This window comes from Rhinolophus sinicus, linkage group LG11 (genome assembly GCF_036562045.2).
Source record: "Rhinolophus sinicus isolate RSC01 linkage group LG11, ASM3656204v1, whole genome shotgun sequence".
Classification (NCBI taxonomy): domain Eukaryota; kingdom Metazoa; phylum Chordata; class Mammalia; order Chiroptera; family Rhinolophidae; genus Rhinolophus; species Rhinolophus sinicus.
Window position 1 is genome coordinate 50,235,327 of NC_133760.1, and position 25,014 is coordinate 50,260,340.

Genomic DNA, 25,014 nt, shown 5'->3' on the forward strand with positions numbered 1-25,014 from the left:
GGCCCGAGTCCAGGCCACGCCCGGCCCCAGGCCCTCCCGCTTCCCCGCCCCGCCCTCCCTGCGCGCTGACGTCACACGCCGCCCGCGGGCGGAAGCGCGGGCGGGCTGTAGCGACGGCCCGGTCCCCTCAGAGGGGCGCTGGCGCGCGGGCTGAGGCGCCTCGGACGGTACGGGACGCCCTCGCGGCGCGGCTGGGCGGCTGGCGATGAGCGACGCCCCGGCCCCGGGCCGCGAGGCCGGCGCTGCCCGGGCCGAGCCGGCCGGAGCGGCGCTGAGCGTGGACGTGGCGGGGCTGCTGGCGCAGCTGGCGCGCAGCTTCGCGCTGCTGCTGCCGGTGTACGCGCTCGGCTACCTGGGCCTGAGCTTCAGCTGGGTGCTGCTGGCCCTCGCGCTGCTCGTGTGGTGCCGGCGCAGCCGCGGCCTGAAGGCGACCCGCCTGTGCCGCGCGCTGGCGCTGCTGGAGGACGAGGAGCGCGCCGTGCGCCTGGGGGTGCGCGCCTGCGACCTGCCGGCCTGGGTGAGTGCGAGGCGCGGAGCCGGCGCCACCACACCCCGCGTCCCTGCCGGGTCGGGCGTGCGCACCGCCCTGCCTCCCGGCCCACACCCGGGTCTGCGCCGCTGCCACTGCCACCCGCCCCCGGCCCCCGGGACCCCTTCCCGGGCGTCCGGGCCTGGTCGCTGTCAGCGCGCCCCCACTTGTCGGGTCGGGGTCCTCGCCTCGTCGCGGGCCCGCCCGTCCGGTGCCTGTCGCCCCGCTGCCCCAGTCCGCGCTGGCTTTCCGCAGACCCCCGTCCAAAAGGCGCCTTCCCTCGCGTCGCCCGCAGTCCCGGGCAGACCCGCACGGTGAGGTCCGTGAGGGGTCCTGCCCCGGACACGTGTCAGGACCACCCGGAGCAGACCCCTCGGCGTGGGCACCGCCGCAGGCCCGGAAACCGCCCGGGGAGAAGCGGGAGTGGCAGCCGGGGGCGCGGGACAAGTGCATTTGTGTCCTCCTTGCCTGAGAAGACTGTCCTTTCCTGGTTGTTTCAGACACAACTGAAGAGCAGCGAGGGTCTCCCAGAAGAGCTGCTGATACTAAGATAATTGAAAGTCTCTTTTAACTTTTCGGAAGTAACGTCGTAAGACTGAGCACTGTTATGGGGGTGAACTGGAATGCAGTGCGGACGGGAGGGGCAGGGCGCTTTGGAAGAGTGGAGCTGATAGGAAGAGTCATGCTATTGATTGTTTTATTTTTACCGCTGGTAATTCTCTGTGTAACTTATTTATGCAGCATGGCAACAAACGGAGCTGGCGATCTCATGCTGTTCTCCGCGCTCCCACATTCCCCACCGGTTCGTGTCAGTTTCAGACTACAGGAAGTAGCACTGTTTTAAGATAAACGATGCTCACGTTGGGCTTGGTGTAGACTTCGTGTGAAAAGGGCAGCCGGAGCGTTTCGGAAGGGTCAGTTTCTCTTAGAGGAGCCCTGTTTCCAATCATAAGACCCTCGGGAAGTAAGGCATGGGGTGTGTGACGCAAGAGGCAAACAAACAAGGGTTGGGCAGCAGCGGTGCCCTCGGCCAGGCGGACCTTGACGGGTGCTGCTACCTTGTGATGACATAGGCAGGCACTTTGGAGCTGAAAACCGCCAGTACCTGGTGGGCGTGTGGCGCAGGAACACTTTGGAGAATCAAATAAGTGGACGCAGGAAAGAGGAGGGAGCTGTAGAAAACAGGAAGTCAGAGTAACCCAGGTGGGCAAAGCCGAGAACTGAGGTGCACGTTGGAAGCCAGGACTTTCAGGTGGCATCTTGTGTCTGTGCTGCACCAGGTTCAAGTCCGCCAGCAAGTCAGTGCAGACCGATGGGTGAAGCAACACCCGGCGGCAGCAGGCTGAACTTAACAGGAACTGGCAGTGCTGATTTTCAGAGGTGGTCATCAGCTGTCGGCTGGTATCAGTTTGCTTGTGAAAACCCTGGTGACAGGCACAAATGCAGTTGCTGCCATCCTGAAGGACCCAACAGATTTTTTGCGTAGAATGAAAAGGTGATTAGTCAAAGATTCTTTTCCTGGGTTTTTCCTGTATGACGTAAACTGATGAACATGGTGTTCGTCTCATAGAAGAAGGAGTTTATATTTTCTCCAAGCCTTTTCACTTGTTTATTCCCAACTTGTGTTTGTGCTCATATCGCACACATATGTATACTTAAACATGCCCCGCATTGCTGAAAACTTCTGGAAGGATCCACACAAAGCTAACAGTGATCATATCTAAGAAAGGCACTAGGAGTCTGGGGTTTGATGGAGATTATATATATACATTTTAAAAAATTTTTAATCATAGTTGACATACCATTTTTTTATACCTTTTTAATTATAATACCCATGTGTTATTTTCATAATAAAACCCGGGAATTACACTTTCTAGAAGCGTGCCCACTATTATGCTATAGTCAGGTAACAAATCAACAATAGAAGAAGCCATGCATAAGTTACGGTTTATGTATTAGTAGATTTTTGATTTTTACAGTACATGCTTAGGTTCTGGGGTTCTGAACTTTGGGCTGGTATTTTGCTTTGAACGAGATATATTTGTAGAGATTTTCATAATGTGTCATTAACAACTATGATTCATAGTAGGGCTGGAAGCATAGGAAAATTTGAACTAATGTGGTGCTCACTTCCAACCCCACTTTTGGATATGTTCACTTAACAGTTTTTCTTTTTTTTATTTAGTAAAGTAAAAATTTACACCGGATATGAAACATGAGATAATTAAAGAATATTAGTACTTCAAGAAAAATATATACTGTTTTGAGTGAAGGCTATTAGAATATGAAAACTAGCTCTCACTTAACATGTGATAATTCTGTAAGACTGGTCCTGCAGCTGTAATGCAAACCCTATTGTTATTCATTCTTCACTTTTTTCGTTTTCTTTTTTTCACAAACAGGAAAGGCTTGGTAGGTTTGGGTTGATGGATTGAGGACTGGCCTTTTTTGTTGTACCAGTGTCTACTCTATGTTAATTGGGCCCTGTCAAATAAGACTGTGGGTGAAGAATATTCTTGAAGAGTTTTTGTAGAGATGAATAATAACAATTTTCCATTGCTGTTTTCATTGATTTGAACAGTTAGAACTTGGTGGGCTGATGTCTTCCACTGAAAACCAAAACCTTTCCTGGTTTTTCTTCTGCCAGTAAATGCTGACTCTGCCTGCAAAGAAGTAGCGACCCAAACCTGTCATATACAATATTACTCAACTGTTTTGACAATTGTTCTTTTATTACTCTGATACTTTGATGATTGAGATTTAATGCTGTTCTATACTATGACACACAAGCTTTTCTTTGGGAAAGCTTTATTCTCATAGTTGCTCTGGGAAGTTCAGGAGAATTCAACTGTAACCAAAATTTAATATGTGTAGACTAAGAACCAAATGAACAAAAGAGAAGAATACACTGTAAAGGAAGGGCAAACACTTGCTTTTGTTCTGAGTGTTAATCATTGACTTACACTTTAAGGAAGTTTTGTGAAGGCTTGTAACAAAATAGTTGGTGTAACTAAAGCAGGAATCACAGTTTATAGTTGCGACTTGAGCACTTAGATCCTGGCACGATCATGTGCTTTGGGAAGGTGTCCGAGTGCTTATGGCGCTGAAGGGAGCCTGGGTTTCTGTTTGTGCCTACACTGCGGCTGCAGTTCAAGGGGGGAAGAGGACTGTGAGGGTTGCGCTGCTCACAATGTGAGCAGGTCTAAATGCTTCGTTAAGTTAGAACAGGAGGTCCCAGGGTTGCTAGACAGAAAGCAGTAGATATCTGTGTTTTAGTTTAAACAATGGATTGCAAGTTAGGATCTATGCATCCATCAGCTTGTATGCTCTGGTTTTGGTGATAAAAACTTTTTTCAATGAATATTCATTTCAAGATGGGAGAGTATAGAGCTAGGACTGAACTATAAATAAATACATGAATTGAAAATATATGTAATATAGTTATTAAATTAACATGTCATAGTAAATTATATAAAGTATAATATGTATTTGTAAAATATAGATCTGAATCCTGTGAAGAACCAACTATGAAAAACTGGCTAGTAATTTGGTGTTCTTGTTAGGCCTAGTGAACCTCTTATCTTTTCTGTAAGTTTTCATGATTACATCGTCACAACATTTAACCTTGAATAATATCACAGACATTATGAATATACTGAAAACCATTAAATTGTATACTTTCAATGAGTGAATTCTATGTGAATTGTATCTCAGTAACACTGAGATATACTGAGGCATTGAATTTCTTTTAAAAATACAGAAGTGAAAAAGGTGATCAGAAATAATACTACTTGTGGCCTGTTGCCTTTTGTTTTGTTAAATCATTATCTTTTTTAGTTTCCGTGACAATGCTGCCTCAGATGACTTTTCTTCCTGCATTTAGAGATCTGAGGACCCACTATATGTGGAAGTGTAATACGTCGTTGTGCCCTCATGTGTGGATAGAGGTTGGGTGTGTTGTCCCCAAGTGAGTGCCGTGGTGGGTCAGCAGAGAGGGTGGGAGGTGGGCAGTGGTGAAGCGTGCCTAGAAACACACTTGTGGGCATTTGAGAGTGGAAGGGCGCAGCCTCAGAGTCGGTGGGAACAGCAAGATAAAAGCGCACATTGGGAGGCAGTGTCCCATCCAGAAGGAGCTGTAAGGAGATGACGGGAGGTGGCGCCCGGCTCGTGACTTCCGTGGACCCATGGCTGAGGAGTAGACGTGCTGGGACTGCTCTGGCCTTCCCAGGGAGCCCGAGCTGAGCACAAGCATAAACACGGCTGGCGCCTGGAGAAGGGGGAGAGAGTGACGTGTTCAGAACTAAGCTTGTGAAATCAGAACGTGGAAAGCCCTGTGCAGTGCAGTGGCATTCTCATCTCGCTTCAGCTGCCAGAGAACTTGCAGCCAAGATTAGTGCTGGATGGTTGCGCTCTGCACCGGTGACGTAGCTGCAAGTGCCCGTCCATCTTCCCGCCAGTAACTGTGGCTTTTACTCCATTGATCTTGCTGCGCCCTAACTACTGAGTCACCCCGTGTTCTTTTGGAATTGGGTGGGGCACAGCTCGTACATAAACAGTGCCAGTCATCTTTTGCATGGAAATATTTTTCCACTTAACACGTTTTATTTACAGATTTGCTCATGGTCTTTCTCCCTGTCGCTGAATTTTCTTCATTTATTTTTCTTAACTGTTACAAAAATCCTGTAGTTTATTTCAAGGAAACCATTTATTTGGGTGAATTTTTCTTAGAGTCGATAGCATTTTAAGGAGCTAGCCCAGCTTATGTGCAGGGATTACAAACAAGCCTTTACTGATTCATCTGTTCACTCAGCCTGCGTTTATTAGATGTGCGCCCTGTCCCAGGTACTGCGCTCGGTGCGAGAGTCACAGACGTGATTAGGACAAGGCGTTAAACTCAAGAACTTAGAGCCGCTACTAACACCGATCTATGAGGAATCCTCATGTTAGTCGTAGTGTATTGGTAATTCTTTAAAAGTAAAAGTAATACTACTCATTTTTTTTTAATGCAGGAAAATCGTTTATTCAGGAACATATGGTTTAGGATTTTAAAGTTTCCTAGACTCACAACTACATATGGGAAAATAAAAGGTAAATCTTTCTTAGGCCTTTCAGGTTGTGTAGTGGTACGTTCATTTTTCAAAAAATTACGCCATTAGAGCATTTTGTACATTTACTATGGTAATAAATAGCTGTTTAAATCAATCTTATTTTAAAACAAAGACTTTATTGATGAGGATCGAAACTTTCCTGGTATTTGTTGACCTAGCTATGCATAAAAGTCCAGTTTTGTGCTCTGCTGTCTCTGCCTGCTTTGTGGTGCTTTGCGGAAAGTTGTTTTACGAGGGCTCAGCGCACACGTCTGAGACCCGCGGTTCAGTGCCGGATGCCTTTGGGGTGGAGGGCATGCAGGTGGCGGTATGGAAGCAAAGTCACAGCAGCTCGGCGTGAGTGTACCGTGGGTCCACACAGTAGTTTCCTGTTTAAAAGAACTCTTTTTGTGCCTGGGGTCTACACTTGAGAGTTAGTGATGACCACACAGAGGACAGATGTGGAAATACTAACGTGACAATGTGTTTTGTGCTTTGTGTTTCATCTGTTAAGTTGTCTTTCACCTTGAGCTTTGAGTGCTTTTGTTTGTTCAGTCACTTAGTGAAGTTCTCCTTATGTTTATTTTTAATGAACCTGCCATTGGGTTTTTATTTATTCTGTTGTAGCTGGACAGGTTTTAAAAACATTGTTTTTCTGGCATGAGAAGAATGCATACTCATAGTAGAACATTTCAAGCTTTGGAGAAGAAAGGAGAAAAGTCACCTGCAGTCCCACTAACTAGTGATAACCATTGTAACATTTGGTGATTTTCTAAATCTTTAATGTGTGTGGATGTGCCTGTGTGTTAGGTGTACCCTCGCCTGAAGGGGTACGTTGTGCGCTTGTCATTGTTCTTCAGAGACGTGACTTTGGTTACTGCCATGTCGTCCATCTTCAGGGAGTACCGTGCTTTATTTAAATGGTGTCTGATGGACAGATTCCAGAAACGACACTGTTAGCTAGCATGTGGTGAGAAAGGGTAAAACTGGAGTTTGAGATACTTAATTTCTTGCTCTTTTCAAGTTATGAAAGAACATTTGCTCGAGCTATTTATCAGATCTGTCCAGGATACAGTAACTGTTTTTGAACCCATGAGAGTAGCATGATAATTTTATAAACAGAAATCTAGCTATGGAGGGCAGTGTTTGTTTCTAAATGGTGTGGTGTTAAAATCACATGCCTGGGAGATTTACCCCAGTCTCCGCTTATGTAAATAACCTGTAGAAGAAAAGCATTCTTCCCATGTGGAGTCACAGCTTTAATAACTTTTCTTCTTTTGCTGAGTTGGGATATTGGAGCTCGTTAACAGGTAGAATATTTTAAACTGTAACAGCACAGAGTTGTGATGGTTACTTTGGAGGTTGCCGAGAAGAGTCACTTGTCACTGGCTTTGTCTGAAAATAACCGGCTATGTGACTAGTCAGTGTCATCTGGCAGCTCGGTCACAGAGTGGGTGCTGCTGTCACATTGGTGGCTACCCTCTTGGTGCCAGCCTGACACGTGACGGCCTAGTTGCTTAGGCGCACACCCATTTGGTGATGTTCATGTCTGAGACCCTCCCTGGCCCCGTGTGATTGGTGAGTCTGTTAGAACCTTAGTTTCCCCATTATCAGATGGGCATTGAAATGAGCCTGATCCCAGTGTGCTTACGAGCCTGGGAGGCTGGGATGAGGGTCATGCTGGGTGAGTGGTCTGAGTGGCTGATGTTCCCCCTTCCACCATCCTGCTGCCCGAGTCACTTCTCTTACCCACCTTGCCACCTCCTACCCCCTACAACTGGAGGGGGCGCATGAGGCATAGAGCTTCTCCTTGTTTCTGTTTCATTGCAGTTTATTTTTTGATGCTAAAATTTTATCTACCATAATGCTTTGTTAGTATTCACAGTCGAAAGTGTTCCTTACCATTTCTCTCTCTCTCTCTTTTCTTGTACACACTTAAAATAATACCTACAGAGCCCACATTATTACCCCTCATCCTCGCTGCTGCTTCTTCGTTAAATCAAATGCTGCCCCGAGGACATGGTTCATCTTTGCTCTGCTTGCTGCAGCTGCCCTGATGCAGTGATGGATTATGGATGGTGGAAGATGGATGGATAGATGGAGGATGGATGGTTGGTGAATGGTTTGATGGCTTGATGATGGATGGATGGATGGATGGATGGCTGGCTGAAAGGCAAGAAGGATGATGCTGACCTCCTGACGGGGATGGTGTACTATAATTGTGTAAGATAGAGCCATTGCTAGATGCCATGTCCTTCTCTTGGCTGTGATGTATTATTGTGTGGTCGCTGTTACTGAATGACAAACAAGTATAAAGGGGGATGTACCGAAGTCTTAGTCTCAAAATCCAGTACAAATAAATGGTTACATTCAGGAAAAAAGTCCTCATGTTTTCAAGTGCCTGATTATGTACTGGTTTTCATTGTGTACAAATAAAGGAATAAATGGAGAAAGCAAGTAGATTTTAAGTTGGTAAATTTCTCTGACTTAATTCTCATAACTCTTGAAATATTTGCTATCTGTGTAAGAATGAAATTAAGCTCTTAGAAGTGTATAAACCTATTCCTTGAAAATGAAAAATTCACAGTAAAATTTCAACCATGATGTGATTTCTGAATCCATGTAGATGTTTGATATTGCTGTCAGTTCTGTAATTCTAAGGGCTTTTAGAGTTCAAAGTCCCATATAGTTTCTTTTTCTTTTAATAGTAGAACAAAGCTGGAATGATTTCACATAGTATACAGAACAAGTGTAGTTAATTCAGTACTCCAGTTACGTATCTATCTCTTAGTCCATTCCAGTGAAAACATAAGCATGAATTTGAATAGTAGCATTTGATTTGAATTTAAAATAAACAACCAGATTGTCTATGTGTTTTAGTAAAGGAGATGAGAAGACATGTTTCCTATTCTTGGACTCATTTTGATTTGTGAGATTGATATAACTCATGCCAGAGCTTCAGCTTTAAATCAAGATTTCAGATAGTTTACTTGTATGACCTTTCTTTTAGCAGTTATAGAAAAAATGTCTACATGACCTTAGAATTTTTAAAAATATGCTTCAAGTCTTTTCCAAATTTCCATACACATGCTATATGTAAGGGTTTATTTAATAATAAATTCTTTGACATTAGTATTTTGATGAACGGATATCTAGTTGTTCTTTTGGGTAGAAATTCTGATATGTCCCTGTTTTTCCTTTGCCACTGAGTGTTAGTCCTGGCTTACGTTCTCTTATCATTCCATGCAAGCACTGAAACTTAAGTCCCCGGTCAAAAATAAGTGGATGGATGAAGAGTGTATCTAACATAGCAGATATGTTATATGAAATTACAGAAGACCTCAGTGTAAAAATCCTTTAAAGTATACATTCTTTTAGTGAATTAGAGATAAGGAATGGTTTTCAAGTAATTTTGGACAGCTTTGTTAGTTTTAGAAGGTATGCTCAGATACACCGGGCTTTTAGATTTTTATTTTACTGGTTCTGATGTACAAAAATAGGTGCTGGTCATTCATATAACAAAGAAATAGTAACGAATTGTTGAAGATAAGCATGCTTTAAACAAGCACTTGTCAGAAGCGGTACATAAATCTTTTCCCTCTCTGCCACCTCGGCCACTCCTGAGTTCCAAGGAGCCTCACGTCCTTGGAGCTGACGTCTGGCCCAGGCTGTGGCTCTCCACTGTGGTGTCAGCCATCGTTCCTTTTGGCAGCAGCCAGTTCTTATTTCGAACTTTCAGTTTGAGACAACAGAAGAAAGCAACAAGCTTCCCCTAACTGGTAGGTTTGTGCTGAGCTCGTAAGGGAGGGCTCCTGGTTCCCACCGGTGGTTTCAGGTAGAGGCAGCGTGTATGTGCTGCTTCGGCTTCCCCAGTGAAATTTCTCATTTTCCCTCATGTGAAAAGCACCTAGGGAAAATTTCGACACTGTCTTCTGGTAGGAAAATGCCTAAACAGTTGGATTTTGCAGTCCTGTCGGTGTATTTTAACATCTTTGTAATGACATCGTTTTTGGTGCTGTATCGAGTCTCAGTCAGTCATCTGAAGCCGACCCAAACCACAGAGGAAGTTAGAATGTGGACTGTGAAACAGATTAGCTGCTTTATTTACTGTGTGAATTGATTGATTGCCTACGTTTTATGTAGACTAGAAATAGATGAACCCAGTTATTTTGTGTGATTTCTTGTTACCATCCAAAGGTGTAATTTGACTACCTGTTAACATTTTATTACAGGATTGGCAAAGGTTCTGAGAGACACATTCTCTCCCACCCTTTTAACCTTGTTATTAGCTCTCCTAATAGAAGTAGCTATTACCATGTTTCCCCCAAAATAAGGCCTAACCGGAAAATAAGCCCTAGCATGATTTTTCAGGATGACATCCCCTTAACATAAGCTCTAATGCATCTTTTGGAGCAAAAATTAATAGAAGACCTGGTCTTATTTTGGGGGAAACACGGTAGGAGGAAGCATCCCAGTTTCTTAGAAAAAATGTGTTAAGATTTCTTGACCATGTTTTTCCAATTTCCACACATATGAGCCTCTGGAAAAGATGAGAGACAGATTGAAATTGGGGTTTTAAGGAAAGAGAGATGGCTTACAGTAACCCTTTTGGGAAATGAGTAAAGAAGTTGAAATATGAAAAGATGTGGGTCACTTTCTCCTGATATGCTGACGGCTGGTCTGTAGGCATGCAGAAAGCCCCCTACATGAGTGCCACAGCAAACAGGCAACATGTTGCTACAAGGCTTCAAGTTAAATTTTTAAAAATCCTTTTCTTTGGAAGTTTTGACCAACGTCAGTATTTAGTGCTGTCTCTCATGCTTTTTTCTCGCCATAATTACATAAGGTGAAGGAATTGTAATGAGTTTCTCCGCACCCCACACAGAGGCTCCCAGTCCCCTCCCATTTATCTCACCTGGCCGCACACATTGTTTTCTGCGTCTGCCATGACTGGAAAGCTCTGGGGGAGAGGCCTGGGGAAGTCCGATGGATCCCGGCTCAGGAGTGAGAGCAGTTCCCGACACTCGTGCGCTGGCGTCCACTCTTTCCATCACGCCTGCATGTTAGGCCCTCGGGCTCCCTTTGGTTGACTTGTGTGTGAACCAAAAATTTTCTGGGCAATTTTAACTTTCTGTGAGTCTTTTCCCCATTTTCTTTGATTTTAAGACTATTCCGTGTGTAGACCAAACAATACTAAACATTTGAAGATTTTTAGTTAGTATCTCAGGTTAGGACTTTTTAATAAACCTGCAGCGTGCTTTCAGGCACAGGTATGTGTTGATTCTTAAGTCTCCTGAACACAGAGTTTCTCTTGTGATACAATGAGTAAAACACAAGTGTCTCAGGTTTTCTTAGAACCTGTGGTCCTGTTGTCCTGGTCTTGGCTCATCTACTCTAAGTTTTTGAGTAAGTATTATTTTTAGACAAGGAAACAACTCCTGTGTAGCTCTTTTCAATTTGTGGACTTATGGAGAGCTCGCCGTGTGGTATGGGGAGGTTGGTGACAGTCAGTCAGGTGTGCTGGGTGGCAGAGGCAGCAAGGTCCTGGCCTGCAGGGCCTCGGGCCACTGACAGGCGGGGCTGTGCTCAAGAGGGCACACTCAGACCTGCTGTGCCAGGAAAATCGAGCGCCCCTCACTTCCCCCCAAGACAGTGGAAGAGTTCTTCCACTGGGACCAGTCATTGCTCCAAGTAAGCGTTAGGTGTTTCTTTTCTTTCTGTTTTTTGTTCTGAGCTAAGTGCCTAAAAGACTGTGCAGAAATGAGCAGTGCTGAAATCCTCCATGGAATGAGGAAGAATATGAATAAATGAACCTGATTGACCAGTTTACTATTTGAGGTTTCCTGACATTTGGTTTCTAAAATGATCACTTTATCCATTTATCTTTTGAATTTTACTTAAAGATATTAAATCATCAATGCTTCAGGTGTAATACATATGTATCTTCCTATTTTTCCCGACACCGGTGACCTTATTCTAGCTTTTTTAGTAAGGGAATTTGTCGACAGCATTAATTTATGGTGCGTGTTTCAGTGCTGCTGTGGGATTTTCAGGGGCCTCCCACAGCCCGGCAAGGGACCTGCTGTACCTGCCAGGACAGACCTGGGGTTGCAGGTGCTCAGTGCTGTGTGGCCTTTGGATCGGACTGTGACGTCCCAACCTGAGCTGTCACAGTATCGCCAACGGGAGTGCTGTTGGAAGACAGTTCTTTTATTTAACTTCAATTTTAAATGTTATTTCATATTAGGTTTTTGATGGTCAGAAATTGGAAAAATATGATTTCATTAGAAAAGTTTAGCTCTGTATAAATTTGTTCCACCTATTTTATATTCCAGGTAAAACAGGGAGGACGTTAGACCCTCTGGGTCTAGTCCACATACTCCCTCAGTGACCAGAGACAAATTAGTTCTCCTCTGGGTCTGGTAGATGGAGCCGTTAGTTCAAAGGGTTGTTGTAAGGATTAAACGAGATACTGTAGGTGACACCCTGGCATACGGTTAATGTTATGTCTTTGTAGATTTAGTTCATTTTTTTCTAAACAAAACAACATTGGTAATATCAACATCACATTAGAATCCAGAATATGCCTTTATTCTTAAGATGAAAAAGGGATTTCTTGGGTAGTGTCAACTTAAATGTAATCAAAATTTGAGCAATCACTCAATGATTATTTCTAGTTTGTAGAAATAATATAAACTATGAAAACTTATTTTATAATTGGACTTAAAAGGAGATTTAGTGGGTGTGTTTTTTGTTGTTGTTGAAAGATAGGATTTAAAACCAAATCATATGTATTCATGCATTCCTATATGATTTAGAAACATGTTTTCTATTTTCCCTGTACATCCCAGTGTTTCTGTGTGATGTTTTTGCTATTTTAAATTCTGTTTTGTGGAACATAAGCAGGTGTTTATGAATATGTATTAGTGAAAAGCAGATTTTCAATTTAGTGAACAGAATTAAAATTTTATAACAGAGTTCTGTTCTTCAGTTTCCATGTACTCTTTTTCTTTGGCACTTTGAAATCAGCACTGATGTTTCGGCTTTAGCTCTAACCATTCCTCCCATCTCCTAATGTAGCCAGAGTACATTGCACATGTCATTATTTTTGTATCAAATACTCTCTTTTCTTTGTATGCCAAACCCCAGCTAATTCTTTCAGGCCCATCGCATGTACTATGTTCTTGCCGAATTTCATGGATTCTTCCAGGCAGCGTCAGACCTCCTCTTGCCTGCATTGTCCTTCCCTCAGGCTGGCGGTCACTTGTCTCCACGCCAGTCCACTCCACTCCACCCGCCTTGAGCTGCCCAACCTCAGGAGCATGTCTAGTCCTGCGTCGTAGCCTAGCTCGGGGCACAAAGCCAGGCCCAAGTCACTGCCCGAAAAAGGCGCTGCAGCCTGTTCAAAAAGAAACTATACACGTGCTATGGTAGATTAAGGAATGGCATGGTGATGGAAACTCAGTGACAGAATCAGAATTCGTACCAGTCAGACTGTTTCTGTTCTGGTGCATAACGGTGAGAGGAGAAGCTTCACTGTTTCGTAAGTTTAGATTCTGTAGGTGATTCGTGGGACTGGTGTGTGTTTTGCAGGAGAGAAAGGAAAGCTCTGGCGTTGCTCTGGCTGGAAGTGTGACAGGACGAGTGGGGGTTTGCTAGCACACTGGCAGGCCTGATCTGAGACATATTCAGTGCTTAGAGAAAGCTGATAACGTTAGAGCAGGCAAATGTTTTCATTTGGGGACACTTTCAGGAGTCATTTATCATATTTAGTCAATAAGGTGTTTGGCTGAACAGAGTTACGCTTTGCCTTTAAAACTTGATGTTTCAGAAAATGTTCCTTTCAAGTGAAATCCGGATTAGATTACTTATGTCGTAAGAGAGTCTTGTTTCTAAGTATCATTCTCTCTAATGCAGTTAAAATACAGCTTCGCTTATGGGAATTCTATTTCCACAGAACTGTAAAGTCGTGCAGTGTATGAACCAGTTCTTTTGGTGGCTGCGCGGCACGTCCCGCCTGGGAGTCCGTGGCCGCTCAGCCGTATGCATGGCCGGTCCAGTGCTCTGCGTCTCTGCTGCTGCACACGTGTCACATGTTTGCCAGCCTGTCTTTAGGACAGAGTCTTCCAAGTGGGATTGATTAATTGCTGGGTCACAGGGTGGATGCATGTGGAATTTTGTCTTCGCTACTTCATTACCGTAGCGCTCCCATGGGAGGGAGTGTGAGTGTTAAGTAAACCCATCTTTAAATCGGCCGCTTCTTAGTCGTGGGTGCAATACTGGGTCTAGTAACAGTGCTTTATTGTTGAGTTGTTATCGTGTTTACTCAGCTTTGCTATCAGCTGTTTCAGGATTTACTGCACTTAATCTAGAGAGTCGAGATAAGTAGATCTCTAAAGACAAAGTGTTCTACTTCTGGCTGTTACCAGTACCTCGTACACTGTAAGGCATGTCACCTGACTTTCAAGCTGTAGTCTTTGGTTGGAGCGTGCCCTGCCGAGAACTGGGCTCTGCGGGCTCTACCCACGTTGCTTCCACGTCCCTCAGGCACAAAGCCCTCCAGAGCACAGGCACACAAATCTGGCCTTTCATCCCCATTCTGTCACTTAGTAGAATCCGGTAAATTTGGCATGTTAATAGTTCCTATTTGTAGAGTTGTAAGAAGTAATAGTATATGTGCATAGTTTCACCCAGAACCTGCTAACTGCATAGTGGTCCATACTCGGTAAATGGTGGTTTCTTTTGTTGTGTCATAGAAGTATAGTTGGGTCAGAAGACTCATGTTGCCCTCGCTGATCTTCCAGAAACCAGTTCAAGGGAGATTTCTGTTGTCTGCCTTCCCTCGTGGCCTGCTTCTCTGAACCGTTTGCATAAAGGGCTTTGAAGAGTGTGAGGCCTTATTGACCACCTTATACCAGGATTGTAACCCTTTTGATTTTCTGGACCCTGTGAATGTTTGGTGACTTGGTCGGCAAGCAGATTTGCATGCAGTTTTGTGCACGTGGACACCCGCACCAGACTCCAGCCAGGAGCCTTTCTGGGATGGGAAGTGGGTGGAAATGTGGCTTGGTCAAAGCTTTCCAATCCAAGTGCGAGGTACAGCACTTGGGAACGTGGTTGTGGGCCAGACCTGAACAGGAACTCGGTTCTTCATCGAAACCAAGGAATCTTACAAACATGAAAACTGCTGTGATCCCATTTTCCCTTCTGTAGAAGCAGGAACTCCTGGTGTACATAAACTGCAGAGAAGTAGTTTCTCTGAGGTGTGGATGGTCAATAGATGGCTCCCCACCAGTTACGAACAGGTACTGGCCACTTCCACCCCACTCGCTGGGAGAAGCTGCAGCCTGTCTGTCTGGCAGGACCTGAGGCTGTCCTGACCCCTGGTTCCTGGGGGACATGGGGATCCATGTGCAGAGGTGCCTTGCAGCCCCTGCCAGCCCACCGCATTCTCAGCACGCATCTCATGTCTGCTTTGCTGACTGTTGTGTCACAGACAGCCACTAGGGTCAAATATAGTGTTTGGTTTGTTTACTGGGGATAAGGTATAAAGGAGCATACCCTGTCAACTCATAATATTTGGCGGAGAAGAAAGGATCTGAAAACAGGTAAAAGGGAGGCTTCAGTGGCAGCCTCACGCCATCTTGCTGTGATGTCATCAGTGGACACGACATTCATACTCACCATAACCCGCTAGCCGAGGGGGTCCTGAGTGCTATCTGGTGTGCGTACTTGTTTATTCCGTGTGGACTTCCAGCACTGTGCTCAGATTTTATGCTTCAGATGACATTTTTCATTAGAGCTCAAAGAATGTACAGTAATTATAGTAATATTCTAACAGGCCATTGAAAAATCGTCCCAAGTACCAACTTCTGTAAAAAAGCCAAGCGCATACAGAGGGTCAGGAGCAGTGTCGTTACAGAGTGTGAGCAGCCCACTCTTCAGAGCGACATCTCTTTAGCACGCCTCTCAAAAGACAGTCACTTGTTTGTGACGTGTGCAGTGCGCTGAGCGAGGGGCAGCTGTGGGCACACACGGCTGAGCATTACAGTGACGTGTGACACGTGTGGGATTGTGGAGAAGCTGAGGGCAGGCGCCAGGATGGCGTGACTGGGTGGGCTGTGATGGGGGCCGTCGAGAGCCGAGTTGAGCTGATCGTAAGGAAAAAGTGGCAGCGAGGGAAGCAGGGACAAGGTCAGAGGTAGACGGCAGAGCCCACCTCTGTAGAGGAGCCATGATTTGAACCTTGAAGTGGAAACCCCTCTGAACACGTAGCAGCCGATGGTCTGGAGGCCACGGGAGCGGCCCTGTTCTGGAGCTGGCAGCTCGAGGTGGTGCCAACAGTCACAGATCCCCAGAAAGCCAGGCCTGCAGAGTCCTTGGCTCTGTCACGTGCTCTGAAACTAAGAGGAGGAGCAGTGTGCAGTGAAGGCGTCCCTGCTGTCCCCAAGTACAGGGTGCTCCATGGTAGCCTGGGGTCCTTCTGGCGCCACCAGTGGTTGGTTGGATTCAGAGGGACGGGGGCAGAAGGGGAGACCATCTATCTCCCAGTACTTCGCTGCGTGGACCACAGGTAACACCTGCTCTAAGGCTTACATGCCCTGGAGTGCAGTCCGGTCACGTTCCCGACCTGACTTTCAGAGTGCTGAGCTGCCTTACAGTAACGTAAAGAAATGGCGGGTTCAGTCTGCAGACGAATCGCCGTACTTCATTTTGGGACCTAGTCTGGCTAGTTCAGCGAGCCCTCCAAGTCCCCCCAGCCCCACATGTCCTGTCCTGGGAACGTGCAGTCCTCTTAGCGCTCCAGTCCCACTCAGGTAGGTCACAGTGGGCCTTGGCCAGTGGTTGTCACCATCTCTTTGGTTTTGTTCCAGATGGATTCAAGCTAACTTAGAAAAACTTCGGACACTGTAGCCCACTGTCATGGTTCAGGCAAGAGAAAGGCTTTGTGTCCTGTGGTGTGAGGGTGCAGCCTGCTCAGGCATGGGACATGGGACACGGGGGTCAGGTGGAGCCTGCTGTGGCTTCTCTGGCCAGGGACAGGCTGCTGCCGGGCCCCCTTCCATGTTTTACTCTTAGGCGCCCGGCAGGAGAGGCGGAGTTGGTTCTCCAAGAACCTCTTCTTGGGACAACCCCCCACCCCCACCCCTCCTTGATAACATTCCCAGGTCAGCCCCTCTCAGGCAAAGTATGGAGCAGGGTCTTGTCTTTCAGTGGCTGCAGTACGTGTTACTTAGGAAAGTGTGGCAGTTCCAAAAATCTGAACATTTTTCAGCATGTGTCAGTCACCAGGACAGAACAGCGTGTGACCCAGTGTCCGTCTAAACCACAAATGTGGTTTCGGAACCTAGTTGTGGCCTGGATGCTTTTTTTAGGATTGAGGCCCTCAGAGGAGAGCGCCCTACCCCAAACAGCGTTAGCTTTCCTCTGCAAGGGCATTATATTTCAACAGCAAAGAAAATACGTTTTCACCTTTTTTCTAAATGAGGCTTCTTTTACCTCAGCAAACGCTTGGTTTCTCCAGTGGCCACGGGCTACTCATGAAGAAGTCTATTATAATACTCATTTGGGAGGGGGTGGGACACGGTGTGGAGAGGAGCCAAACCTGGAAAAGCCTCTCCAGCTGGTTTGAGCCAAAGAGGAAACACACAAGGAAAAGGCGGGGTTTCGAAGGCTTTGCCTCCAGGTCCCTGGGGTCCGTGATGACTGCAGAGTTCACATTCCAGCGAGCGTGCTCTGGGCAGAGGGCTGTAGAGAGGGGCTGTGGCATTTGTTGACATTAGATGTTTCTGCTTCCAAGTGTCCTTAGCATGTGAAGCTGGAGTGCCACATCCATTTGCCAAGTGTCAGGGCAGGGTGTCTTAAAGAAGCGTTATGTAAACAGTAGGCCTACAATGAGAATACCAGTGGGCTACGTGACTGGAGTCAGTAAGTCACGTGTGTGTGTTTTTCTCTTAGGTCCATTTTCCAGACACTGAAAGAGCGGAATGGCTAAATAAGGTAAGAGTGCAGAGTCCTGAGTCCCAGACATCATGGGAATTAGGGGATGAGGTGCCATCTTTCCATATTTGGGAGTTGGGATGTTGACACTATGTGAACTCATTTGGACTTAGCAGTTGGCTTCTGCTCCCGAAAGAACGCAGTCATAAATGATACATTAGTTTGCTTTTCCAAACAGTAAAAACGGGATTTCTGCCATGAGGGAATTAATGAGGCATTCATGGTTAGATCTTTGGCCTCTGTCTTCTTTCCTGATCAGCTACTGCTCACATCTACTGTGTAATAGTCGTTGAGCCAAGGTTTTGGGAACATTGTGATGAAGAGGGAAATGACTCCTCAGAAACCTAATGACAGAGAATAATCATCTATTTTTGTTTAAAAGGCTCTGTTTTCAGACCGGTGCACTTTGAAGTAGATCTCTTTCGTCTCCATATCTTCTGTGTCCTTAGAGCAGTGGAGTGGAAAGTAATGCTGGGAATTAGTCCATCAGGAGAGAAACTCACCATGTGTGTTAAGATTACACGGTTGTAGAAAGCTCGGAGCAATGAGTAGGAACCTCAGGATTTTCTCTCTTTTTTTTTTTTCGCAATCATTAAATGTGCCGATATGCTTAAGTAGAACATTTAACCCGAATAACTAATTCCTGCAACATATTGGTTAATCAATAGTTTGTAAAAACATTTTTAAATTTAAAATTGTGTTGAATTTTGCATAACAAAAAGGACCCTCTCCCCTTTAATTTTCAAAAATTCTGGTAAACTGTAGGGGCATAATTTCTCATGATTTAAGTGTACTTTGTGTTACAGCATTTTGTTTAACATGAGTTCTTTGTCTTTTCCAGACTGTAAAACATATGTGGCCTTTCATTTGCCAATTCATAGAGAAGTTGTTTAGAGAAACCATCGAACCAGCTGTGCGGGGAGCAAACACCCACCTCAGCACCTTTAGTTTCACGAAAGTCGACATGGGTCAACAGGTCAGTTGCTTCTAAGTACCCTTGCTTGTGCACATGGTGGAATTGCTGTGAAGACTTAAGGTGCCATGTTCAGCTATTTCAAGTTCTTTTCTGGAGAACCTTGCTCCCTGGGAAGGTGTGGCGGGTCTCTGCAGCTCCTCCCCGGCCGGGTCTGGCACTGCGTGGGTGCCCGCACTGCGTCTGTCGGGTGTGCGCACTGCCCTCTTCTGCTCACTGTGGTCTTTCAGCTAGTTCAGGTTCACTGGGGGGCGGTTGGGGGGGGGGGGTTCCTTTAGTTGTAGTGTCATTCTATACCACACCCTCTGTCAGAATGACCTCTGTGTAGTTTTCAGCAATCTGGTTGGTTGGAAAGGGAGGTTGATATGTGAATTCACACGGAAGGTTCGGTAGTTGACAAAGATGTCTACAACAGCTAAGGACTCCAGTGCCGTCTCGTAGGCGTCGCCTTCATTACGTAGGTGAGGGGAGGTAGACTTGTTCCGGGGGTTATGCTACAGGCAACCTCATTTTGTTGTGCTTTACAGACAGTGCGTTTGTATTACAAATTGAAGGTTTGTGGCAACCCGGCATCAAGTCCATTGACACCATTTTTCCAACAGGTTCAGATGATGGTTAGCAATTCTTACCAATAAAGTATTTTTCATTTAAGGTTGTACGTTGTTTTTTAGGCATATGCTATTGCACACTTACCAGACTACAGTATAGTGTAAACATAACTTTTAGAGGCACTGGGAAACCCAAACCTTCACGTGACTTGCTTTATTGCAGCGTTCAGTCTGGACCAAACCCGCAGTGTGTCCGCGGTCTGCCTGTAGGTGCCAAGGAAAGCTGCTATTCCTAATAGCACTCTGGTGAAAGTCTCAGGACTACATCTAAATTAGTTAATCACAGCAAGTTTCCTTTTTTATTTTTTAAGTCACTGTTGACTATAATTAGCAACAGCTTAAGGTGACTTTTTTACTGAGGTGTGGTTGACATAAAACATTGTATTAGTTTCTAAGGTAACATTGTTTTATGGACCTAATAAATGTGCAGAGCCCAGTACTTTATCACCCTCCGCAGTTGACAGGCAGTTAGTGCCCCTACGGCAGAGCCAGACGGTACCATGTGGCGCAGGTGAGATTGCTTCACCTGGCGGGGTTTTCATGGACACGGCTGAGGCGTGTGAGACCTGGTTGCTGTGTTGTGTTTGTCCCGGCAGGTCCGTTCCCACCCACACTCTCCAGGTCACCTTCCCTGGTGGGAGGCGGTCTCTGTGCCCAGAGCTCTTGTCGCCTGCAGTTATTGCGATGCGGGCACACGCCGGTGCGTGGCTGTGTCCTCCAGTGCCAGCGGTGAGCGCACAGGTGCCGTGCTGTGTCCTTCTGTAGCCAAGATGGTGGCAGCAGATGGATACAAGTTAGAGTGCTGTGTGGGCGTGATGCAGGGCGCAGGGCAGGAAATATTTCCGTTTTCGACATCCACGTAAAGTCTTTTCCTGCATATTCTTTTCACAACCCCTTAAACAATGTAAAAACCATCCTTAGCCAGAGGCCAGCTGTAGCCTGCAGGCCTCTACCCCCAATGTAGGCTTGCTCCTGCTGGTGGAGGCTGAGAGTTTGGAGCGCAGCCGGTTTGCTTTAGGACGATTTCGTTGATTTTCACCCTGTGCTTTAACTGAGCTCATCAGTGGCATACAGTGAGAGTGTTGGGGGAGAGCTGACTCAGTGAAGGGGCGTTGTATGGATGGCACTGACACCTTCCAGGTGCCAGCGGACACCAGGACCTGCAGAGCCCTGAGCTTCGTCCACGTGGGTGTCCGAGCTGAGTCCCTCAGGGCCCTCGGGGGCTCTTCCTTAGTGCTGCTGGGTCATGTGGGGTGGGGCTGGCCTCCCTGCTTCCAGCCTGCCATCTAGGGATGCATTAGAGGAAGGACGCATTCTCAAAGCCACACATTGAACGAGAGCACTGTCCTGAGCTCACCTTCTCTTGTCCCTGCAGTGAACTGACTATGTCCTTTGTGGTCATCAGTCTGTACTGTCTGAGCTGGTCCCCTTAGGGAAAGCCCGGGACCCTGGGACAGTAGGGAGGGCAGCCTCCCAAAGAAAGATGCAGAGTGTCATCCTGCAGCTTGTTGAGGGTCAGATCTCAGCGCATCCAAACTGTCCAAGTAAGCAGTAGCGACTAAAGGGCAGGTATTTCTTGAGCTTGAGTTTTTAATGCTCAGATGTTGAGAACTTTCTTAGACATGATCTCAAATTCATAAATGGGAAAAGGTTTTGAAATGATGTTATAAGCAGGTCCTTGAAGTATAACATTCATTGTAATCTGCCTTTTCTTTTTACAGAGTCATTTGATTCAGACCCTATGTCATGTGTTAGGGGTTGAAATTATAATTTATATCTCCAGCTAGTATTTTTGATACACTCAGAAGTCCCATTTTTGTGAAAATCTTAAGAAATGAAAAATTACAAAAGATGAAAAAATGAAAGGAGGCTATGTTTCAAAAGTGTAGTCAGCATAGAGTAGAGAGAAAGTAAATTGGAAGAGACGAGGGCTGAGGGGCTTGGGAAGGAGCAAACCCCCACGACTCACGACTCCATGGGCGGACCGAAGCACTGTCTGTGTCACTCGGCACTCAGTGCACACCGCAATGTGTGAAGCTCCTCGCTCTCCTTGTGTCCTGGAGTTTCACAGTAACGTCGTGAGCTCAACCCCAGTGTTCTCGTCATCTCACAGACGACAGGACTGAGGAACAGAGGTTAAATAATACACCAAAAGTGAAACACCTACTAGGACGCTGTGAAAGCAGAGTGTTCATTCCCGATGCTAAAGCTTGTTCTCTTCTGCTCTGTGCCCTATTGAAAGGTTTCGTGGTTTGTTGGTTTGTTTTTCTTTTAACATCCCTACATTTTAAAATAAGCTACCTCTTGTTTCAGCCCCTCAGGATCAATGGTGTTAAGGTGTATACTGAAAATGTGGACAAAAGGCAGATTATTTTGGACCTTCAGATTAGGTAAGTTTATATCTGTATTACAGTTGTCATAGTTAATGTCACTTAGCTGTACCCATAAGGTGGAGGGTGTAATGAGCACACTTCTTCCCTGCTATTTGGTTGGATTTGACCAAATTCTTGATGAAGACCCAATTTTATTCACTTTCTGGGTCTCAGTTCCTAATAGTCTAGATAATTGCCATTCTTAAAACATGTGAAATGAGAGAAACTAAAAGCACCAGAAGAAAACTATAAACAAGTATCACTTATAACTATTGATGCCAAAATCCTCAACAAAATAATAGCAAACTCATTTCAGCAGCGTGTTGAAAGGATCATACACCACAACCAAGTGGGCTTCATTCCTGCGGCGCAGGGATTGTTCTGCATGTGAAAATCAATCACTGTGACACATGAATAAAGTGAAGGAAGGAGACCACGTGATCATCTCAGTTGATGAAGAAAGAACATTTGATAAAATTCAACACTGTTTCATGATAAAAACACTTAACAAACTAGAAAAGAAGGAAACCACTTCAGCGTAAAAGGCATATATGAGGAACAGCAAAATCCTCAATTAAAGACTGAAAGCTATTCCTCCAGGACCAAGAACAAAACAAGATGCCACTCTCACCACTTCTATTCACAGGGTATGGAAGGCAGATTAGGTAAGAAGAAAAAGGAATAACAGGCATCCAGTTTGGAAAGGAAGAAGTGAAATTATCTCTGTTCACAGATGATACAATCTTCTATGTAGAAAACCCTGAAGATTCCACAAAAAATCCTCTTAAAACTTTAATAAACAAATTCAGCAAAGTAACAATATAAAATAACACTAAAAAATCAGTTACATTCTATACACTAAGAATGAACAACAAAACAGAAATTAAAACAATTTCATTTACAGTGAATCAAAAAGAATAAAATACTTAGGAATTAACAAAGGAGGTGGAAGACTCATACAGTGAAAACTACAAAGTATTGCTGTGAGAAATTAAAGAAACCATAAATAAATGGAAAGACATTCCATGTTCATGGTTTGGAAGACTTCATACTGTTAAGTGTCAGCAATAAAAGCAATCTGTAGAATCAATGCAATCCCTATAATCATATACCTGATAAGGGATTGATCTCTAGACTATATAGAGAACTCCTATAACTCAACAACAAAAAACAAAATAACCTGACTGAAACATGGGCAATGGACGTGAATAGACCTTTCTCCAGAGACGAACACAAATGGACAACAGGCACATGAAAAGATGCTCAGCCTCACGAATCATCGGAGATGCAGATCAAAACCTCAGTGAGATACCACCTTACACCCATGAGGATGGCTCCTGTGAGGCTCCCACAACAAGAACAAGTGTTGGTGAGGATGTGGAGACATTAGGACCCTCGTGCACTGCAGGTGGGAATGTAAAACGGTGCAGGGGCTGTGGGAAACTGGAGGTTCCTCGAAAACTTAAACATATCACCACATGACCCAGCAACCCCACTTCTGGGTATATGCCCAAAAGAATTGAAAATAAGGCCTCAAAGATACTTGTGCACCGTGTTTATAGCAGCAGCATTCACAACGGCTACGACACTTCATGGACAGATGAAGGGATAAGGAAGAAGTGTATACATTCAATGGAGTGTTATTCAGCCTTTAACAAGAAGGAAATCTTGCCATGTGCTGCAACAGGGATGAACCGTAGGGACATTGTACTAAATGAAATAAACAAAAGGACAAATTCTGTATATTCCACTTATATGACATTATAGAGTAATCAGATTCAGAGATAGAAAGTAGAATGGTGGCTACCGGGGGCTGAGGGAGTGGGTCGTTAGTGGTTAATGGGGACAGTTTAATTGCAGTTTTGCAAGAAGAAGAGCTCTGGGGATGGATGGTGGTGATGCCTGAACAACAGTGTTAATAGGCCTAAGACCCCCGAACTGCACACTTAAAAATGGTGGATTTTTTGTTACGTATGTTTTATCACAAACAGAATTGGAAAAAAAAGACATTGAGGTTCTGCCAGATGCCAGATGCCAGATGCCATGGCTGGCATGAAAAAGGTGGTTTTCTTTGTTTCCTGTCTTCATTCTTCGTGCCCTTGCTCATGGCTTCCTGCACGTGTCTAGGCCTGATACATGGTTGTGTTCACAGGGCGACTGCGGAAGTGTGCTGACTGGTGGACATGGCTCAGTTTTTTTCTTTTTTTGATCCTTGACTGAGGATCATTTTATTTTCTAAGGTCATCTTTGAGTTTCTAAAGTATGTGAACATAGTAAATGGACACAGGTAGTACTAATTCCCTTCATTTTAGAGAAGGACACAGACTGTCTGTAATGATCTTATGTGTAAAAATCTGCATCATTAAAACATTTGGCACTAGTGTGAACACTTGCCGTCAGAGGAGCAGAAGAGGAAGCCCCACGATGTCTTTAGTTCAGCTGCACCCTGGACGAGCTCTCCACCTGGCTGGTGTGAGCTTCGTGAGGTAGGCGCCTGTTCTGCCCTGGCACCGAGGGAGGACTTCACACGCATTCGTTACACAAATGTTTGCATGTGTCAGTTCATGGCTGCCGTTCCGCAGATGCAGTCGGACTCGCCTGGTTTCAGTGATAAGCACAGGCGCAGACTGTGCTGTTCAGACACTCAGGTCTGAAAACACCTGCATCTTCCTGTCTTGTGTGTTCCAGACAAAGACCTTACCTACATTATTGGCAGTAGAGCTGGGGAAGGAGTGATCGAAAGACATTAAGAAATACAATGATCAAGTCTTAGGGTGAAGAAGAGGGACGTGTCAAGATGGTTTTATAATAGATTATTGGCGATTTTCCAAACTAGGCAGAGAATCGTGCTCTGGGAGAAGAACCTTAACACCAGGAAAGTGAATGTTGGAAGGATTTCATCCCAGATGCCTTTGTTAATATTTTGCTCGTGTGCGTAGACACTCTCTCCAGCGTTTGTCAAGCTGCCCGTACATGTTCTCAGGCAGGAGTGTGACATCTTTCATCCAGAGTCAAGGTGGGGGTCAAATCAGATTCCCACCCAAAACCTAGTTGACACTTCACATTTATATTAAGAATAGATGCAAGCCTTCCATTCAGCATCCCACTACATTCATGTTTGTTTCATGTTAATGGTTGAAATGACTTAATCATTGAGTCAAATGATGTCTCAGGCACACCGTTTCTAACCTTTGATGGCACGGAGTGCAGGAGCTCTGCTACGTAGTTTTCCCAGGACGGGGGAGCGCAGGCGCAAACTTTACTTGTGGCGAAATAGAGCTAGACTTTTTTATGTTTTAAACAAATACATTTGTTTATAAAACAAATCAAAACTACATCCCGTCATAACACTGCTCCAGCATTGCACTTTGGGAAGTAGCACTGGTAACAGTTAAGCCTGCGGCAGGTGGCGTGTCCCATCAGAGCCATGACGGGTGCAACCCCA

At 45.3% G+C, this 25,014-nt stretch overlaps 1 protein-coding gene across 3 annotated transcripts in view; it reads left to right on the plus strand.

The window, feature by feature from the left end:
* Positions 1-67: 67 nt before the first annotated feature.
* ESYT2 (extended synaptotagmin 2) overlaps positions 68-25,014 on the plus strand; it is a 64,150-nt gene continuing 39,203 nt past the window's right edge. Inside the window, exons 1-4 of one of the 3 annotated variants that reach the window (XM_074315021.1) lie at positions 68-517; positions 17,575-17,616; positions 18,458-18,592; positions 21,511-21,587. In XM_074315021.1, the coding sequence (XP_074171122.1) occupies positions 206-517; positions 17,575-17,616; positions 18,458-18,592; positions 21,511-21,587 (566 nt within the window). In that variant the 5' untranslated portion in view covers positions 68-205. The remainder of the gene's footprint in view (positions 518-17,574; positions 17,617-18,457; positions 18,593-21,510; positions 21,588-25,014) is intronic. The other 2 variants (XM_074315019.1, XM_074315020.1) reach the window with 2 other exon arrangements.